The sequence below is a fragment of the Staurois parvus genome, unplaced genomic scaffold, assembly GCF_062004578.1.
Source record: "Staurois parvus isolate SC_StPar_1 unplaced genomic scaffold, SC_StPar_1.0 ptg000147l, whole genome shotgun sequence".
Classification (NCBI taxonomy): domain Eukaryota; kingdom Metazoa; phylum Chordata; class Amphibia; order Anura; family Ranidae; genus Staurois; species Staurois parvus.
Window position 1 is genome coordinate 29139836 of NW_028317943.1, and position 20851 is coordinate 29160686.

Sequence of the window (20851 nt, forward strand, 5' to 3'; positions counted from 1 at the left end):
TTGCTCCATTTATATGTTCCTTGAAGAACCATTTGAGAGTGGCTGTGTGAGATGCAAGCAAGTTGTTTTGTTTGGAAGAGTGTTAGAGAGGCTAGTCCTGAGTTGATACATCTCAGCAACTATGCCAAGTTGCATTATGTTGGGGATATCTGCTCTGGAGTGGCATTGCTGGAGCAAACTACCTCCCCTAGCTGCCAGGGGAGTAACTACTCCCCTGTAAGAATGGGGACAAAGTTACAGGCTAGGATTGACAGATACTGGTGGTAGGCAACTCGATTAGTGGGATGATAAGGCAATAGGAGGGAGTGGGTAGGTAGAAGAGGGGAAGGATTATGACTATATGTGAAGAGTAATTTGATTATTAATATGTGGGATGGCATTGCTAATGGAGCTACTGATGAGGTGGAGTCATTGTGGCTGAAGGTTTAAAGAGATAAGAAAAAAAGGTAAATGAATTGTATGCTATAGGCACTGTAATGTTAAGAAATTTCACAGAAATGGCAAAAGGCGGGCAATGTTATAATCATGGGGACTTGAATTTTCCTGATATTGACAAGGCAGATGGAACTGCGTATGTAACTAAGGCTGTTCATTTCTTGTACGTGTTGCATGACAATCTCATGAGTCAGATGTTGAAAGCCCCAACTAGAAATAATGCTCTGCTGGACTGACTACTTAAACACAGAGCTGATTGTGGATGTGGAAGGAAGTGATAACTTAGGAAACGGTGGCCGCAAGGTAATTATGTTTGCCATAACTAATAGGGAAAGGAGGCATGAGTGTAGAACAATAACACAACATTTCAATACAATCATTTCACGTTAAATGGGATCAAATTCTTGCAACAAAGAACAATGAGGAAATTGGGAGTGCTTTAAGGACATATTAAAGTGGCATTAAACCTAGACTATAAAAATTTCTCATTACATGCATTACAAAGTCACTTAAGCATTCGTTTTGTGTAGGGTGAAATATATCTGATCCTTCCTCCATTTGTCCTTCCCATCTTCTCTCTGTCTACAATTGTAGGTTCAGGTCTTGTAGACCAGCTGGTGTCTTCTACTGAGCATGCTTCCATTTCATTTCCCTTCTAAGCTCTTTATTTCCGCCTTTTTCTGATCTGTGCAGCCCATTTTACTATAGAGTCACATGTGGGCGTATACACAGTGGTAAATGACACTCCCCTCCTTCCTCATCCATAGGCGCCTATTGCTTAACGCTGTGGGCACAGGGTAGTGTGCTGATTGATTACATTCACTAAGAAACTCACAAGAAAACTGATGCAGTCACCACATCTAGTGACTGGTAGGCTGCAAGATAATCATTTCTGGTTTTGGGTTTAATACCACTTTAAAATGTTTTATATACCTAAAATGAGAGAGGTCACACATACTTTATTAACCTTGTGTTAAATGTACCCTTGCTGCTGACCAGTGTTAAAAAAGACTAGAAAAACGGAATGTGAACAAATCACCAGGACTAGATGGCTTACACCTAAGAGTTCTCAAAGAACTTAGCTGCTTCATAGCCAGACCATTGTTCTTAATGGTCAGCTTACTTACTGGAATGGTACCAGCTGACATGACTTCCTCAGGACTAACGTGACGCACTTCCGGCGTGGACACCATTTTACTACACCCATGCAAGTGCACCCAGAACATGAGGTTCTAAATGCTTATTGATTCATGATTACATGTGAGTGCAAAATTTGGAAGGCTTTGCTCTGTTTTATATTTAATAAAAGATAATACACTATGGGAGGTTCTGCTTATGTTTTTCTCTGAGACATTGGCTTATACCACACCTGTATACCTGGAGAGGATATCGCCACCAATACGTGCATTCCTGAGAGGGAGATCGTGGCAGGGAGAGGTACACAGTGACAAGAGGAAATATATATATATATATATATATATATATATATATATATATATATATATATATATATATATGAGGATCCCATTTGGTGATCCTAAAAGTGTTTTGACCCTTGCAGGTCGAAGCAAGGAGGTGAGCAGCTATTTCATCTACTTACGGTTATCATTCTGTGGTTACGAACATCCACTATCCACAGGCACGAATTTTTATACATTGGATTGTGTGGTGTTTTAGCACCAGTTTGGACTCTTTTCACATATAATTAGTTCTTGTAGTGCGACACGGACAGTTTTTACTTCCGTGTTTATTTATTTTATTGTCACTTGGCATTTATTTTCACATACTATATTTATTGTTTAGAAACACTTTTTTTGGTGTTTGAATTATGTCTTCATGAGGGTATTTTATCTTATTTTTATTTTTCTGATATTCATTTATTTTTTGGATATTTTTCTGATATTTTAGTGAGTGTGCACATTTGTTTATAAAAGTGTTCACTTGCATGTATGTGCGTTTTCGCTTGTTTGGAGTCCTATTTTGGACATTCACTTATTAGTCCCATTTGGACTACCGTATTTGCCGGCGTATAAGACGACTGGGCGTATAAGACGACCCCCCTACTTTTCCTGCTAAAATGTAGTGTTTGGGCTATACTCGCCGTATAAGACTACCCCTCTTCCAATGCACACCAGTGGGAGGAATAGTGCCCCATCATTGATGTCAGTGGGAGGAATAGTGCCCCATCATTGATGTCAGTGGGAGGAATAGTGCCCCATCATTGATGTCAGTGGGAGGAATAGTGCCCCATCATTGATGTCAGTGGGAGGAATAGTGCCCCATCATTGATGTCAGTGGGAGGAATAGTGCCCCATCATTGGTGTCAGTGGGAGGAATAGTGCCCCATCATTGGTATCAGTGGGGGGAATAGTGCCCCATCATTGGCATCAGTGGGAGGAATAGTGCCCCATCATTGGTATCAGTGGGGGGAATAGGTGCCCCATCATTGGTATCAGTGGCAGGAATAGTGCCCCATCATTGGTGTCAGTGGGGGGAATGGTGTCCCATCATTGGTGTCAGTGAGGGGTGGAATAGTGCCCCATCATTGGTGTCAGTGGGGGGAGGAATAGTGCCCCATCGTTGGTGTCAGTGGGGGGGGGAATAGTGCCCCATTGTTGGTGTCAGTGGGGGGGGAGGAATAGTGCCCCATCGTTGGTGTCAGTGGGAGGAATAGTGCCCCATCGTTGGTATCAGTGGGAGGAATAGTGCCCCATCATTGGTATCAGTGACACCAATGATGGGGCACTATTCCTCCCACTGACACTTGCTGACCCTGTTCTAGTACGGTGCTGCTGCAGCCAGCATATGTGGTTGCAGCAGCACCTCTACACAGAGCACTTACCTGCTGCTCCGGCACTCAATTTTCGCGGGGCCGCTCGGCTCCGCCCCCTCGCCGGTGATTGGCCGCCTGTGTGCCTTTCCTGAGCTACAGTTCTGGCGGCCAATCACCGGTGAGGAGGCGCAGCCGCACGAACATCCAGTGGCCGAACTGAAGGAGACGCCGCGCTTCCTGGACCGGATCGTCGTGGGACTGGATCCAGGTAAGAGACGTCAGCCCCTGCAAACCCCTGTACTTAATGCCGCAGACCCCCCTAACATGTGTACCGGCGTATAAGACGACCCCCGACTTTTGAGAAGATTTTCAAGGGTCAAAAAGTCGTCTTATACGCCGGCAAATACGGTAGTTTATTTTCTGGTTGAGTGTTCACCATCATTATAGATCCCACTTAGGATCTATTCACTTGTATACCATACTTGATTTAAGTATTGGTACACATATTTCAGTTATTACCATCACTTGAGTGGTTTACAATTCACTTTGCCCGCTTTGGATCCGCTGAGGAACAGGTCCCGGTTAGACACTTATAGATCCCATGTGGATCAGGTCACGTTCATATTATTTGCACTTTGTGTCACTTTATATATTTTTATCACATTTCTTTAGATATGCATGTAAACATATGCATTTTTACCACGTTTTGCTATGTATCAGTGTGAAAGTGCCTTACTGACCTGTTGCCAATTAACCTAATGGGTTGCAACATGTTCTTTCATTTCTTCCTTGTTAGTACTATTTACTTTGCCAGTTTTTTTGCCTTCTCCCAACTTTTTTGAGACATGGTGCTGCCTTCAATTTCAAAATTAGCTTATTGTTTTCTAAAAAAAAATGTCAGTTTGAACATTTGATATGTTTTATTTTCTATTGTGAATAAAATGGGGGCTTATGATATTTGCAGAAAATTGCATTTTGATTTCATGTGGATTCTACAACTTTTTCCAACTTTTTGGAATTGGTTGCATGTACCTGGATTCAGGAGTGTGTCCAGAGGGTGGTAATAAATGGCATATTTTCTGAATATGAGTCGTGAGCAGAGTACCCCAGGGCTCTGTCCTGGGACCAATTCTGTTTTAACTTGTTTGGAAATTATATAGAGGCTGGGATAAATAGTTAAATGTCTGTGTTTTCTGATTATACAAAGCTAGGCAGGGCAATAACTTCACAGCAGGATATAGAAACTTTACAACGGGGTGCTCAACCCTTTGTAGAGCGAGGGCCACCAAAGTGATTTTGTAACTGGTCACAGGCCACAATGAACAATGGGGTTTTACCCCCCCCCCCAAACTGCAAATTTAAACAAGCCCTTACTGTCCTGAGCCCCCCCTATAAGGCTGCTTTCACACTGATGCGCTGTGGGCTACCGATACAGCTGTGGTTTTCCTGCAGGTTGGCTTCACTGAGCCATAGACTTGAATTGCATCTTGCGGGTGTGGTGCACTTTTTGAAAGTGCACTAAACCCGCAGGATATAATAAATCTATGGCTCAGTGCATCTAACCTGCAGGAAAGCCGCAGGTGCACCGCACTGTACCTGATGATCAGTGTGAAAGCAGCCTAATAACCCTTTTTTTTTTATAAGTGCTAGTTTGCCCACTGCAAAAGTGCAGTGTATGTGATGTTTAATACGGACCTTTTCCTCTTTCAGTTTCTGCTGGCATCACTCTCCAGGCTGCTAGAAAGGTCCCAGGCAAAATGCACTTGGTATCACTCCACCTGGGACAGGAGCCAGCATTACAGAGGAAGCATCAGTTTATGCGGCCTCTTGCTTCCTCCGCTGCCGGCTCCATGCAGTCTGATGCTTTGGGATGGCGGCTCCACAACCCATTGATCGCTATATGGGCATGCGCTTCCCTGCTTTACAAGAAGACATTGATATAATAAGAGGTAGGTAACTAAATGGTGAAGAAGGTTTAACCTCTTCCCATCCACCCTATAGCAGAAATACTACTACAGAGCGGCACGGATGTGCAAATTCACGTGTGTATATATATGTGATTTTGCTCTTCCGGGTAGGGGTGTGCACCGCCATTTGCACCCGTGTCTATCAATCACCGGGTCCTGGCCGGTGATTACTCGATGGTGATTTCCTATGGGAAGAGAACTGTTTTGTTTACGAACAGTTCTCCTCCCTGTCCGCTCGGGCACACTGCTTTGGATGGCTGTGCAGCTTCTTTTTTTTTTTTTTTCACTGATCACTGTATTGGTGTCACTGGGGATGTCAGTGACACCAAGGCAGTTCCCCCCCCCCCAGTGTCAGAATGCCCGCCGCAGTCCCGCTATAAGTCGCTGATCGCTGCCATTACTAGTACAATAAAAAAAATAAAAAATTCCAGTGTATATATATACCGCCATTTGTAAATGCTAAAACCTTCATGTAAACCATTTTAATTTACACATATTGGAATTTTTTTTAGCAAACGCATGTAGCAGAATACATTTTGGCCTAAATTTATGGCAAAAGTTTATTTTTTTTACTGGATGTGTTTAATAGCAAAATGTCAATCTGATTTTTTTTTTTTTTTCTTTTCTTTTTGTTGTTTTTGTTCAAAATTTTCTTTTTTTTTTCCATAGCAAAAAAAAAAAATCGCACAGGTGATCAAATACCACCGAAAGCAAGCTCAACTCGTGGGAAAAAAATTTTGTAAATCTAATTTGGGTGCAAGCGTTGCATGACTGTGCAATTGTCAGTTAAAGTAACGCAGCGCCGTAACACAAAGGAGGGCAAGTGGTTAATGGTATAAAAATGTAAAATAAGCTGGGAGCTAAAAATATGAATATAAGTTACACAGTAGGGGGAGAACTTCTGGGGAAATCAAGGATGGAAAATGATCTGAGGATCCTAGTAAATCATACTTGGCAACAACATGCAATGCCAAACTGCATCAGGCGAGGCCAACAGACTATTGGTGTGCATTAAAGTGTTGACTCAAGATAAAATTATAATTCTAGCACTGTACTAAATTCTGGTTTGGCCACATTTGGCGTATGCTGTCCTTTTTTGGTCACCAATCCTCAGGAAAGATGTACTTGAACTAGAGTGCCCAAAGAAGGGCAACAAAGCCAATAAAGTGAGCTAGAGGACCTCCATTATAAGGAACTACTACAAACATTAAACCTGTTGTCCCTGGAGAAAAAAAACACTTAGCGGTGGTAAAGTATTTTTTTCTCTTGTACCTACAGGTAATCCTATATTAAGGTTTATCTGTAGGTACAATAAAAATCTCAACCTGCACTGTTTAGGAGATTTTTGCTTTAGCAGCGCCAGTGATGTCACTAGCAAATGCGCACTGCGCTCTCATGTGTGGGAGGGACATCGAGGCCTGGACAGTCAAACAGCCGCAGCCTGCGAGTTCGGAAGGAAGACCGGGTGAAGTAGGAAGCCCTGGGGAGCCGAGACAGCGCTTGGCTGGAGGGCTTAGTTTTCAGGCAAGTCTTTCATAAGAAGCTAGAACGCAATGCATATGACATGTACAAGTGTATGCACAGAAACTAATTTTTTTTTGGCTAAAATATTTTTTATTCATTTATTCTAGCCAATGAATGCATTTATGTGCTTTTCTGCACATTTATGTTTACAACTACAAGTATGCATCACTGCAAAAATGAAGAATATGGTAAAATGTCCCACCATTTAGTCTGTTTTTACCAACATCCCAATATATAAATCAAGAAAAAATGTAAATATTCCCCTGGGATTTTATATGGCAAAAACCACAGTGGATATACACAAGTATAAAACCGTAATGTATATTACAAAGAATTATTGCGACAAAACGAATCAGAAGATTCGATGAAGTAAATTACGATACAATAGTTCATAGTTCACATATAGAACAATACACAGTGTGCATCAGACCTGACAGTCTGTAATATATCAACTGACAAATGGGCTAACAGCCCCTCCAAAAAAAGTATACAGTGCTGTTGTCCAGATAAATCCAACGCGTTTCGAAACTCATGTTTCCTTCTTCAGGGAACAAATATGTCAGGTCTAAAACAGAACAATGTATCAGATAAGTGTGAACAACATAATATATGATATCACTTTGAAAATATATGAGAGCTAATTACTCAAACACAAATTGCACCGCACCGAATAATAGATGACAGATATTCATAAAATATTTGAGTGAGGATGATCTCTAAGTGACACGTCAGGGAGAGGGCAGGCGGGATTGCCTGATGAACCATCCACCAGCAAGGACTACATTACGGCAGCCAATAAGGGGATCTATCAAGTATAATGGAAGCCATAAATGAAGATCTCCTTTTTGTTATTTAGCACAAAAAGGTAATATAATGTATAGCTCGAGCACATGGATTGTTGATATAGGGGCTCAATAAAAATATGTAATATAATAATATAGGCAATAACCTAATGGGTTGATGGCGTCATGCGCGGTGTGCCAGCACACCCAATTGGCCACAGCCTAACAGGCTTTCCTGGGGAGGGCGGGGGGTTGGGGACCTTTATGTTATCCGGCCTCGGTCTTGGGTGTCTGTAGTTCCACTTCCCATACTGTGGGGTCAGTATGCCTTGGGTCCCTGGGCTGCTAGTAGCCCATATGTCATTTGATGTATTACAGACTGTCAGGTCTTATGCACTCTGTGTATGTTCTGTATGTGAATTGTGAATTATTGTAATTCACTTCATATGCACACTGTGTATGCTCTGTATGTGAATTATTGTCTTGTAATTCACTTCATATGCACACTGTGTGTGTTCTGTATGTGAACTATTGTATTGTAATTCACTTCATGAAATGTTTTTATTCGTTTTATCTCAATTTTTTGTAACAAACATTGCTGTTTTTATAATTTGTATGTCCACTGTGGTTTTTGCCATATAAAGTCCCAGGGGAATATTTCAATTTGCTCTTGGTCAAGTATGCGTCACTGGGAATGCAAGTTTTTTACACCCAAGAACAAAGCTTTCAAATAGCGTTAACCACTTGCTGCCTACTGACAGTAGTTTTACTTTTACGTTGCCCGGCACATGCGTCCATTGTGATTATGGCATCAGTACCCAGCCGCTGTGAGCAGCTGGGATATCATGTGATTGCTATGACCAATCCTAGCGATCCTATGTTTATGTAGTCAAACTTTCATGAATGTACTTTTTTTTTTCCCCCTGCAAAATCAAGTGCAGTTATTTTTTAACAAAAGGTGAACTTGACCATTAACAGGCCAATATGTCCAGGAAAAGTAGCAGTTAGAAGTTTGAGACTTTTATTCATTACGTAATACCTTCATCCCAAAATGAAAGATTCACCTTTTGCCAAAAATTGCCTATGGTGGTAAGGGTCACCTGTAGATAAAAACCAAATTGGATAATGGCCTTTCTATAGGTATAGGCCACTTACGCACCTCCCAAGGCCTGTCAAGAAAAACTCCCAGAGCTGGCAATATCCTGTCCTGTTGCTAAAAGACACTCCCACCATCACAGGATAGAGCTCTCAACCCCCCCGCACATGTGTGGTTCACTATGTCCTAGCACCAAGGCAGGATGTAATGATGCTATCTTTGGGATGATCTTCCTCAGGATTCACCTATAGCAAGAGCATTAATTAACTTTGGTCAAAGCTAAACTGTCTGTCTTATCTACAGGCACCACTTACTTGCATAGGCAGTTTTTTTTTTGCTAAAGGTGAACTAACCCTTTAAAAAAGTGTTAGCTGGAGTTTGGCTTTTATTTGTTGGTCAAGTCCATTTAAATATGCTAGAGCATCTAACACTACCCTTTCCCCAGGTTGGTAATGCTGCTGTCCAAGGGTGGCTCTGTTGCTCCTCCATCCCTTCCCTAAGACAGGAAGTGTGTTACTGGCTGGATCACCAGGTGTAAAAAAAAAAAAAATACCCGCAACCATATTAAATTATTGCTAATCTCTTATGTATAACAGGTGGAAAGAAGACAGTCCTTTGATATTCACTAGACCAGCGGTTCTCAACCTGTGGGTCGCGACCCCTATTTCACAGGGGTCGCCAAGGACCATTGGAAAACACATATTTCCGATGGTCTTAGGAACCGAGACACCGCCCCTCTATACATCTCCAGGCAGGTCCACCCACATGCAGATATGCCCACATACGAGTACCCGGCGTGATAACATCATCGCGCCAACCCCATCACATACACCCCGTACAAATACAGGTGTATGTGACAGGGTTGGCGCCATAATGTACTTGTGTGGACCAGTCACACATGTGTAAAGAGCAGTTACTGTGTAGAAAGCAGCAGTATTGGAGGTAAAATGACAGTTCATGAATTATAATTACTGGGTAAAACCATGTACTGGTGTGAGAGACGCAATTTCAACCTTCACACTGACGTTGGCTTTTTATGCATACTGTCGAAAATTTAGCAACGTAGTTTACTGTTATATTAAGACTGTTACCCATGCTACACCATGCTTCAAGACAAAATTGCATTTATTTGTAATTAGAAATAAATATTTATAATTACATATTGTTTTTGTGATTAATCACTATGCTTTAATTATGTTCAATTTGTAACAATGAAAATACATCCTGCATATCAGATATTTACATTACGATTCATAATAGTAGCAAAATTACAGTTATGAAGTAGCAACGAAAATAATTTTATGGTTGGAGGTCACCACAACATGAGGAACTGTATTAAAGGGTTGCGGCATTAGGAAGGTTGAGAACCACTGCGCTAGACAATCCTTACATTAAGAACTGTTTGAGTAACATTTTTCCGCTTTTAAAGTGGCTGTAAACCTCAGACATGCAATATGAACAAAGTTTATCCTTCCATAGTGTGTACTTGTCTCAATCAGGAAAAAGTTTTCTTGACACCAAGACAAAAATGGTGATGGGAGGGATCTCCATCAGAAAGACAGCCTCAGTTCTGTTCCTGTGAGCTGTGTGGAAGTGGGAGTGTTGCCACTTCCTCTCAGAGATCTCCCCACTGAGCTCTGCAAAGTGTAACTTCAGCTCTCCGCCCCCTTTTTTTGTCAGCTCTACAAGCTTAACAAGTTCAGCACTTTTTAAAGGGATGTAGATAAGAGAAGACTGCAGATAAACAGGTACAACTTCTGTAGGAGGATTTGTTTCACCTGTGTGTATCACCAGAGGCCACTTCGCCAGGTATATGTAAGGGTTTACAACAACTTTAAAGGAGAATTGCTACACATTCAAGTAAATCTACTCTGCTGCAACAATAAACTGTTCTGTTGAGTCATCATGCAGCTTCTGAAATGTTTCCTTGCTATCTCCTTTCCCTAATCTTGCTGAGCGCTCAGTTTATTCTATTGTAATTCTTTTTCTTAAATCACAAGTGCATTTTAAGTCCATTACAGAAGATGTACCTTAAGCCGGTTTTTTTTTTTTTTTTGCAATGCAGCATTTGAAAGGCAATGGTCATGTAACAATCCTACATTTACTTTGTACATTTTGTTATAATAGATTTAGTAACAAATTCTGCATTTCATTGACCTACCTCCTCCTTTTTCTAACGTGGGTAATATGCTGATGCATAAAGGGCTGTTATGCTAATGCTTGTCTGTTCACAGAACACCTTTTTGTGAATGATTGGCATTCTAGCTCTCAAAGTCAAAGCACCAAAAGCAAAGTAAAAGCTGTACTATATGTCATGAAAGAAATTGTAAAACAAAAAAATAGGGGGGGGGGGGTGGCAACAGTCCTAAAAGTGGCATACACCTTGTGAGTAAACTTTTTTTTTTTTTTTTTTTTTTTTTTTTTTTTTTAGCACAGCAGATATTAAGAAACAAAAATGTCAGTTCTACTTTAAAAGTATTGCTAACAGAAAGGAAAATTACATTGGGGTTGATTTACTAAAACTTGGGAGTGCAAAATCTGGTGCAGCTCTGCATATAAACCCCAATCAGCTTTTTTTTTTTTTTTTTTTTTGTCAAAGCTTAATTACAAGCGGAAGTTAGAAGCTGATTGGCCACAATGTACAGCTGCACCAGATTTTGGAGAATCCAGTTTTAACAAATCATCCCCAAATGTCTAGGACAACTGAGAGCTACATATGGCTCCCAAGCTACTAGTTATACATTCACCAGAAATGTTGTATACTTGATTACATGTAAAATGTGTGCAATTCATTATGTTGGCAGAACTACCAGAAGATTGAGAGATCGTCTCCATGACCATCTATATAATGTTAAGAAGGTACATGGCACTAATATAGCTAGACATTTTTAATGATGCTCAGGCAAGTTTTCTGTCTGCCTTACAGATGCAGGGAATCAAAAGGGTTACTGTCCCCAGCAGGGGAGGAGACTTGTATAGATTGTCTGTAAATGTGAAGTGTTTGGATCTTTCATGTTCAAACTAGGATCCCACTAAGGTTGAACTTTGAATGGGATCTTACCCACTATTATGAATGAGGCTTCGTGTGTTTTGTAGGCAGCATTTATACTGTATAAATGGACAATATCCAACTAACAAAGATTGCGGACGTTGATATATTCACATGATACTTCATCATAATAGCATCATTTTGAGAATATCATAACAACTTGCTATAATTGACTATATAGTTGTGCTGCTTTCTCGTCACAAGATTTGACTGTCAACAACGGAAGACAATGGCTCCCTCTGCCTCAGCAAAGCCTGAGAGGGGGAAGAGTCGCTACCGACAGGCACAGCACTGGATCACTAGGTGTGCATTAAAGTGGTAGTAAAGCCCACCTTGTTTACTTGTACCTACAGGTAGACCTATGATAAGCCTGTAGGCTTACCAGTAGGTACAGTAAATATCTACTAAAGGTGCACCGTTAAGGAGATATTTACAATCGTAGCAGTGTGCCGTCCATTGAGAGAGCTGTGCCAAGGCTGTGACCATGGCCATTTAAGCATCCGAAGGCTGCAAACCCATAAGGAAAACCGGGTGAAGATGGAAGCTCCTACAGCAGTGACCGTACAATGCTGAAGGGCTTCATTTTAACCCCTTCACGCCTAAGGGTAAAACAAATCTAAATGCCTAAGCAAAATTTTGCAGCGTTGACGTGTGTTAGTAAAACCGTACATCACAACTACTTTGTACATCCAGGTGAATTATACCTTGTTTTTTTTCAGGACAAATTGGGCTTTCATTTGGTGGTAAATGGTAATGGATATCGCCTGCTTTTTTTTTTTCATTACTATTATTATCAAAGGAAAACTGGCCCAAAATAATAAAAAAATATTTGTTTTTATTTAGCTGTGTGTTTCTTGTTACTACCATAACCTACCACCAAAGAACAACCCAAAATAAATTCTCCAGCTCTTGACGATCGCAGCGATACCTTATATGTGTATGTTATTTGTTGTTTGTACCTGTAGTACAGCCCAGAAACAATAGTACGCATTTTTTTTGTCTTTTTTTTTTTTTCTTTCTACCTAAAACACACTGACACTAACTGACACTGATACCATTTTTTAAAAAAAAAAATCCTGACCTTTCGGCCTTGGCCTTTGATCCTGACCTTGACCCAAACAATAGCCCTGGCACTGAACTAGATCAAACCTTGATCTAGGTATTTTTTCTTTTTCTTTTTTAATATTTATTTTATTTTATTTTTTTTACTATTTTTTTTTTCTCTCTATGCCAGGAGTTGGAGAAATACAATACAATGCATCTCTCCTCCATTCATAGAGAGAGAAAAAAAAAACAAGGGGACCAGGCTGCACAGTGATTTTTCACTGTGATAGCCAATCAGAGGCTATCACAGCGATCATGTGACCCGGATCGGGGCTCTCAGTAAAACCGCGGTCTTTGTGCTGGGAGCGCGCAGTGTGGCACGCTCCCAGCACAAAGACAGGTACGCAAATATTCGGCTCCACGTAAAAAGTCCAGTTCCGTGAGGCTGCATATTTGTGTGATGTCTGCATCAAGGGGTTAATGTAAGTCTTTCATAATGTGCTAGTATGCAATGCATACTAGTACATTATGCTGTTATCCTGCAGGGGACCATTTTTTAAGGGTTTTTTTTTTATATATTTTTTTGCGGTTTACTACTAGTTGAAGGTAAAAAAAATTTTTAGAACCACTTTATTTTAGCTTGCTTTTTTTTTTTTTTTTTCTTTTACTGTTAATATGTTAAGAGGTCTTCTGCCTGCATAGTCACACAGAACTGATTTCTAAACAATCCACTAAAGCCTGCCATACATGGATCGACATTTAACTGGTTCAATAGGGACCAGACGAAATTTGTTCCATGTATGGGCATGGTTGTACAGTTGTCAGTCTACCGATGGACTTCTGTACACCCAGCATGTTGGCTTTTCCCTGCTCGATCAGATCCGCAGGCTATAGCCAGCAGTGATGGTCAGTGTTTTCTGATAGCTATGAAGTCTTCCTACTGGAAGAATACAAAAGCGCAAATCGTCAATTCCTGTTTCATTCAGTGCAGACGAGATTGGGGGATGGAAGTTTGTCTGTCTCCTCCGCTTGGCTGAATTGTGACTGAGCACATGGCAAGTATCCCAAGGAGGTGCTTGTAACCATGAACAAGGGATGAAAAAGCTGTCATGTGCTCACCCACAAGAAACTGAAAACGCATAAAGGTACTTGCAAATGGTACTGATGTTTGAACATTAGTATTCCTGGCCAAAATTTCTTGCAGTTATTTTGGGCTTATGTGCATATACAAGTAAATTGAATTCTAGGTGTCAGAATCAAATTTTATCCTCCTAAAACTCTAAAATTTTCTGTGGGTATGCGCGCACGCCCCTTAAAATACTGGCCAGCAACTTTTTCTTTTTACTGTGCAACTTGTGTTTACACGCCTATGTGTACAGGCTCTTTAAAAACAATGGGCTGCATTTAGATCAGCTAAACGAAACACCTGTATGCCTAACACTGCCCTATGCTTTGAAAAGTTTACTAGCTTTGTTTTAGATGTTTGTTTTTGGTGACACCTCTGCATACTCATATTGTTACATTCTACTTTTGTAGTTATGGTTCAATCAAAACTGATATGTTTTTCTGTGTTGTAGGTGTGGAGTTGGTTGACACGAAGCCTGCACCATGCGTGAATACAAGCTGGTTGTCCTTGGGTCGGGTGGTGTTGGAAAGTCTGCATTGGTAAGGTTTTTCTTTTTCTAAGGTATAGGCCTCGTTCACATGGGCATACTTAAGCATATACTACTGCGAGGGCAGTGCTTGCCCATACAGGATAAACAGGTGTTTGATGCATCTGCATGCATGCTCATTCATGTCAATTGGGATACAGCAGCAGCATGTATACAGCCACTGCTTCCAATTTGATATCCATGTGGGTCCAGGTGCTTGTCCTCGGATGCAGATAATGCAAATTCACAGACATGCACTCACATGGATGTCAGATTGAGAGCAGGGGTTGCGTCCATGCAACCATTTTGTCCCAGTTGACATGAACAGGACTGCTTGCACACGGATGTATGGAACACCTGTGCATACCTTGTAGGCAAACACGGCCCTCACACGTGTGTATGCTTTAGTATGCCCATGTGAACAAGGCCTTGGAAATTTTATAGGACTTGTAAGACAGTGCTCTTTAACTATTAGTTTCACTTTGAGAGCACCCTGATAAAAATATATATGAAAAGTGGATTGACAACAGAATACAGAGTGTCTGATACACCCATTCTGTGACTCCATGCAACAGTTTGCTGCTGTTAGTCAGTCTTGTGTAAAATGATTTTTTTTTTATATACATTTTTCAGTCATCAGAGACCTTCATCTGCTCTATATTTGCCTTGCCAAATTTTTAATGAAAGACCGGCTAAAAATATTGTCTCTAAATGGCTGAGCATGCATGTTTATGCTATGGATAAGGGCAGACAGCACTGGTGTTCTCAGAATAAAACCATCAGGAACACAGAACACATTATTCATGCCTGCCTGGGTTATGCACCAACTACAGGTAAATGGACACTGGCAAAAACAAAGTCCCCCTATACAACTTCTCCTACACAGGACGACCCTTGGGTTTTTTTTCATCGGTGTCAGAAGGCAATGGTCACTGATGCGTAGGTCTCTGCACAGTACTGCCAGATTCTCAAGAAATACCAGAAGGGATCAGGAGATTGGTTGTCTAGATTCATTCCTACAGCTGTGGTGACAAGATGTTTGGTACACAGGCCCTGCTATGATGAAAGTGTGTCTTCAAACGGGGATTGCCTGTAATTCAACCATTTGGCAATGGACTCTGTGTATACAGAACCCTGAGCAGTAGTAATAACCAAGGTGTTTTCGGTTGGGTGCTAGGTACAGGGAATTGGACCCCGTGAAAGGGGGATAGAGTCCCTGAGGGTCTGAAGTGACAAAGCCCGTCGTGATGGGTGGTGATTGGGTCCTCCTCCATTTGTGACCTTTGGCTGCTATTACTGGTTTGCCAGATGACTGGTTTTGTGCAAGACTGTAGTTCTTTTTACTGTTGTAGCGGGAGCATGCGTGCATGTGGCTGTGTGCACATAGGCAATTGGAATCGGAAATCACATCAAAGGGGCAGACTGGCAACCATATTGGTAAAGGCATGAAGCCAGTGGTATATTCTTTGGATCAGCCACTTGCTATGTTTGAGGCAGCAGTTGGTATCAATAGCAGCGCAGCTAAAGAGACACAGGGTCACTTGAATACACCAGTGGGAAAGGGCACTTACAGCTAGGTGGTCTCTTAGGGATATCTGTACACTGTTACTGTTGCACATGTATCCTCTCAGCTGATTGGATGCTGCCTAGTTGGTACATGCTCCATTATATTTTCAGCAAACTTACTGTCTACCAGAAAGGTGGGAGCACAGTTTGGAAGGGAGTATGTGCACTGCCGTCAGGTTCTGAAGACTCTGGACATAGTCCCGCTGATTTGGTTTCTCCCAAAAGGTGCTTCAAAGCCCTTACATCGGTCTGATATGGTAGTTTTTGCAGGGGCATCTACTTCAGCTTATGTTATGAAGGAGGGTTTGGCATCCATAGGCAAGGTAGTAAAAACGCAGACAATATCCTTCGCCAGTCCTCTTCCCAGTAGTGGATGAGGGGTGGGTGGACACAAAGGGACAGAGGGGGCGGACCTTTAGGGTCAGACAGTGGATTCCACATCTGAGAATTCCTGGAGTAAACCTTTAGTAGATGCCGCAGTTTCCTATCGTAATAAACATTTTACTTGCCCGGTTGATGGCGTTCAGGTCTTCAAAGACCCGGATAATAAAATATTGGAAACACCGTTGAAAGCAATGCTTTCTTTTCTTTAGATCCGCTCTGCAGCTATTGGTGTCTTTTGGGGCTGGATTAGGCGGCTGGTTAAGAAGAACTTTGCAGATGTTGAAGGTTGTACCCTGATGGGGTTAAAAGAGTTACCTCAGGCTCTCTATTTTGTGGCAAATGCCGTAAAGCAGGAATCGACAAATCCCAGGCACCAAGTCACCTTGGTGGCTAGGATTTGCATCTTGGTTCCTGAGCTTTTTGGCAGCCTATTCACTGGTGCAGGGATACTCAAATCATATCGCCGGACGCTCAGGCCATATCCAATAGGATGCAACGGCTGGTAGATACAGAGCTGGGGTTACAGGATTCGCCCTCCCAGCGGCTTTCTTAGTGGACGGTTCTCTGGGTGAATGAGATGGTGCAGAAAGTGATGTGTGAGCGGCTCATCCTCTGAGCAGGTACGGCTGGAAGCAGCTAGTATGTGCCAGACTGGCCTGGGAGAGCATGGAGTGCCACTTCCTGGAGGTGCTGGACTGCTTCGGAGGATCACAACATGTTCAGCGGAGAGCTGGGCTTTGCTGGAGGGATTTCTGGGGGAGATTTTCATGGCTTTGCTGCCTCGTTCTGAATTGTAAAGCGGCTCAGCAACATGGTGGTGGTGAGACAGTACCCCGGTGTAAGGGGAGCCCCATGTGATACACATCCTTATGCTACAAGGACATGGGGCGAGTACAGAGTATGAGGACAAGTGGGGGGTATGGGGAGTACAAAGTATGAGGACATGGGTGAAAGGGGCATATAGGGAGTACAGAGTATGAGGACATGGTGGATGGGGGGGGGGGGGGTTTGGGACATATGGGTAATACAGAATATAGGTTGCCATCTGTGCACTCTTGTTAGTGGTATTATAAGAAAATGGAAGCAACTGGGAACAACAGCGATGAAGTGGTAGGCCACGTAAAAATGACAGAGTGGGGTCAGCGCATGCTGAAGCACACAGTGCGCAGAAGCTGCCAACTGTGCAGAGTCAGCTAAAGACCTCAGGATTAGCACAGCAGTGCATAGAGAGCTTCATGAAATGGGTTTCCATTGCCAAACAGCTGTATCCAAGCCTTACATCACCAAATGCAATGCAAAGCGTCGGATGCTGTGGTGTAAAGCACGCCGCACCTGGACTCTAGAGCAGTGGAGACGTGTTCTCTGGAGTGATGAATCGCACTTCTCTGTTTGGCAATCCAATGGACGTGTCTGGGTTTGGCGGTTGGCACAATGCAGTCAGGCAAGTACCATTCTCCTGACAAGTGTAAAGTTTGGTAGAGAGGGGATTATGGGGTGGGGTTGTTTTTCAGGGGTTGGGCTTGGCCCCTTAGTTGCAGTAAAGGGAACTCTTAAGGCATCGGCATACCAAGACCATTTCATGCTCCCAACATTGTGGGAATAGTTTGGGGATGGCCCCTTCCTGTTCCAACATAACTGTGCACAAAGCAAGGTCAACATGGAGGAACTTGACTGGCCTGTACAAAGTCCTGACCTCCACCCGACAGAACACCTTTGGGATGAATTAGAGCGGAGACTGCAAGCCAGGCCTTCTCGTCCGACATCAGTGCCTGACCTCACAAATGTGCTTCTGGAAGAATGGTCAACATTCCCATAGACACACTCCTAAACCATGTGGACATCCTTCCCAGAAGAGTTGAAGATGTTATAGCTGCAAAGGGTGGGCCAACTCAATATTGAACCCTGCAGACTAAGACTGGGATGCCAACACTTTTGGCAATATAGTGTATATGCGGATTGGATGTGGTTTGAATCGCATCTAATCCGCATGACATGTAAAACTAGAAAATCTACAATTTCTGGGGAAATTGTGTGAAGTGTTCTTGCCTCCACCAGTAGTCTACATCTCACACTCTAGCTTTCATCACTCTGCTTCCTGCTCACACACCTGGGTTCCTATGGCAACTCACTCTACAGCAAGGGCAGAGAAGAGCATTTAAAAACAAGCTGCTCCAACTTGCTCACTTCACTGGCAGTTGCCATCTTCAAACGGTTGTAGTTTAAAAACTATAAATCCTACACCGAAGACCCACAAGACCCAGACCTACATTTTGATGCATAGTATGTCTCTAAAATATTAAAAATGAAGGCACAGTCGCAGTTTAGAAATTGCCCTTTAAATTTGAGGTGGCTACAGTGGAGTTTCAATGAATGTCAATGGGCGGCGTGAGTTGCAAACAAATGGTCATATTGTGAATACTATCAGGACTATGGCTTAGCCGTGGACATTTTTAGTGGCAGCAGGGATAGCTGAACGTTTTGATATAAGATTTGTTTAGGTGGGCTTGAAAATGAGGAAGTGATGGCAGTTTAGAAATCATATCCTGATTTTTCAGCGTACACTCTAGCTTTTGTCAGCTCCCACTCTAGTTTTGAACATTCCGCCATTCATTCCTATGGGACCAATTTCACCACAAAAACACCGATATTTCATGAACCATTTGGCGAAACGTTCCACAAAGTAATAGCACACCAATCGGGAACAATCTGCACGTTTCGGTATATTACTGTCTATGTAGTGTAAAAACTGTGGGAGGAGTTAGGGTGGTAAATTTGGCTATAATAAGAATATATATGTGAGATGACAGTAAGTGGTCTTGCCATGCAAGAACACTTAATAACATTGCTTCCTATGGTGCCTGTTCACATGGTGTCCAGTGCACTGGGAGTGTGAACTGAAAAAGAGTCCTCTCCAATTTCTGAGCAGTGCAGTCCGGTTCGGGTGCAGATTACAGGCTATTGACTTCTATGGGAACCGTTTCTAAACCGCACCTCTCATCAGTTGTGAAGAGGATAAATTCCTGTGCTGTCCTGAAACTAATGTAAACCTGGCCTGAACCGCTGAACAACTACTGTGTCAATTAATCGTGAAACCTGAGCTTCAACCTGCACCCCACATATGTGAATCCAAAGATTTGTGGCGGTAAGAGTTCTCTTCTACCTCTCAAGAAGAGTATGTGTCCGGCTCAAAAGGCAACGGCTCCTTCTACATCTGGATTAGGCTCTTCTAGACAGTCTTTTCAGCACCCTCCAGCTACGGACCCTAGAGAAAAGACTGTGGGCCAGTTTTATAAAAGATCCTCGTCATCTAAGTCGGCGCAGTCAGATTTTGGCTTGCTGACATTTGCAGATTTTTTGCAAGAGGAGATTACAGACAATTGGGTCTGCTCTACAGTCACTTTGGTTACTGACCAGAAATTTCAAGCCAGTCCATGAAGCCGAAAGGTTCCTTGGTTTTTATTCAGACCTGTTCAGTCCCAATGTTAAACAGTGATGTCCAATTTTGGACCTGAATTGCCCCAAGTTTCTCTGGGTTCAGAGATTTCAAATGGGAGTCAATGCGCTCAATGGTAGCTTTGCTCCAGCCAAAAAACATCCTAGAATTCATGGACATAATGGATGCATATCTCCATGTCCCAATCTATCCTCATCAGAAATTCTTGCATTACTGTAATAGAGGACTGAAATTCACAGTTTGTGGCACCGCCAATCGCTAAGCAAGGTGAATGAACGAATCCTCCATGCTTTGCTATCGGATTCTAACAGTGTGGACTCCTATGCTATAAGAATACACTGATCAACGCTTCAGCCATTGAGCAAATTAAAAGTTCCAACATTTCTGTTCGATAAAAGTCGATCATTAGATTGATTTTCGAGTGGGAATGGCCAAAGATGGATCAACAATTTGATCCATCTATGGCCAGCTTTAGTTTTTAGACTTACTGTTATCATTAATTTTTTTTTTTTTTCCATACAGAAAGGTTTCTGTAAGTAAAACTGAAAGCAACACGTATAGTAATTGTTAGGCTGCTGTTTAAAAATGTGGAAACAAATACTGTAAAAGGCTGTTTTCAGCTCTTATTAGATTTACATCCTGAATCTCTACTGATTCTGCCTTTATCCGCTTAGCGACACAGCTCAAATTGAGCAGTTAAAGTAGGACAAAGTTAAAAACTACTGAAACCTTTTGTTTTGCAGTGTAGCAGTTTGTGGATAATGCTGTAAATCTGAAGCTGCTGGAGACGTTAAGAAAAAAAATGGCTTTATTTGTTTATAGTCAGCTCTGTTCTTTCCTGTGTCCGATGCCTCATGTCTGTTTGTTCTGGCACAGATTTCTGTTAGCTCTTGCACAGCGAGTTAAATGTTGATGGGAGAGGCTGCTGGAAAAAGTTAAGAATCAGTTGCTCTTGCTTGCTCCTGTTGACTGTCAAGTTGCCTATATATGGCTAATAATGCTGCTCTGCCTGCTTGTATAGTCTGTTGCCTTTATCTATTCAGTTGGTTTTTCCTGTTGTATCAGTCAAAAAAAAAAAAAAAAAACACCTCTTCACATATATTGGCCAAACTTGCTATTTGTTAA

General features: G+C 42.1%; 1 protein-coding gene across 1 annotated transcript in view; it reads left to right on the top strand.

The window, feature by feature from the left end:
* LOC149464865 (ras-related protein Rap-1b-like) overlaps window positions 1-20851 on the top strand; it is an 87164-nt gene that overhangs the window by 42206 nt on the left and 24107 nt on the right. The window contains exon 2 of the mRNA XM_089674208.1: window positions 14248-14335. Within this exon, the coding sequence (XP_089530334.1) occupies window positions 14279-14335 (57 nt within the window). The 5' untranslated portion in view covers window positions 14248-14278. The remainder of the gene's footprint in view (window positions 1-14247; window positions 14336-20851) is intronic.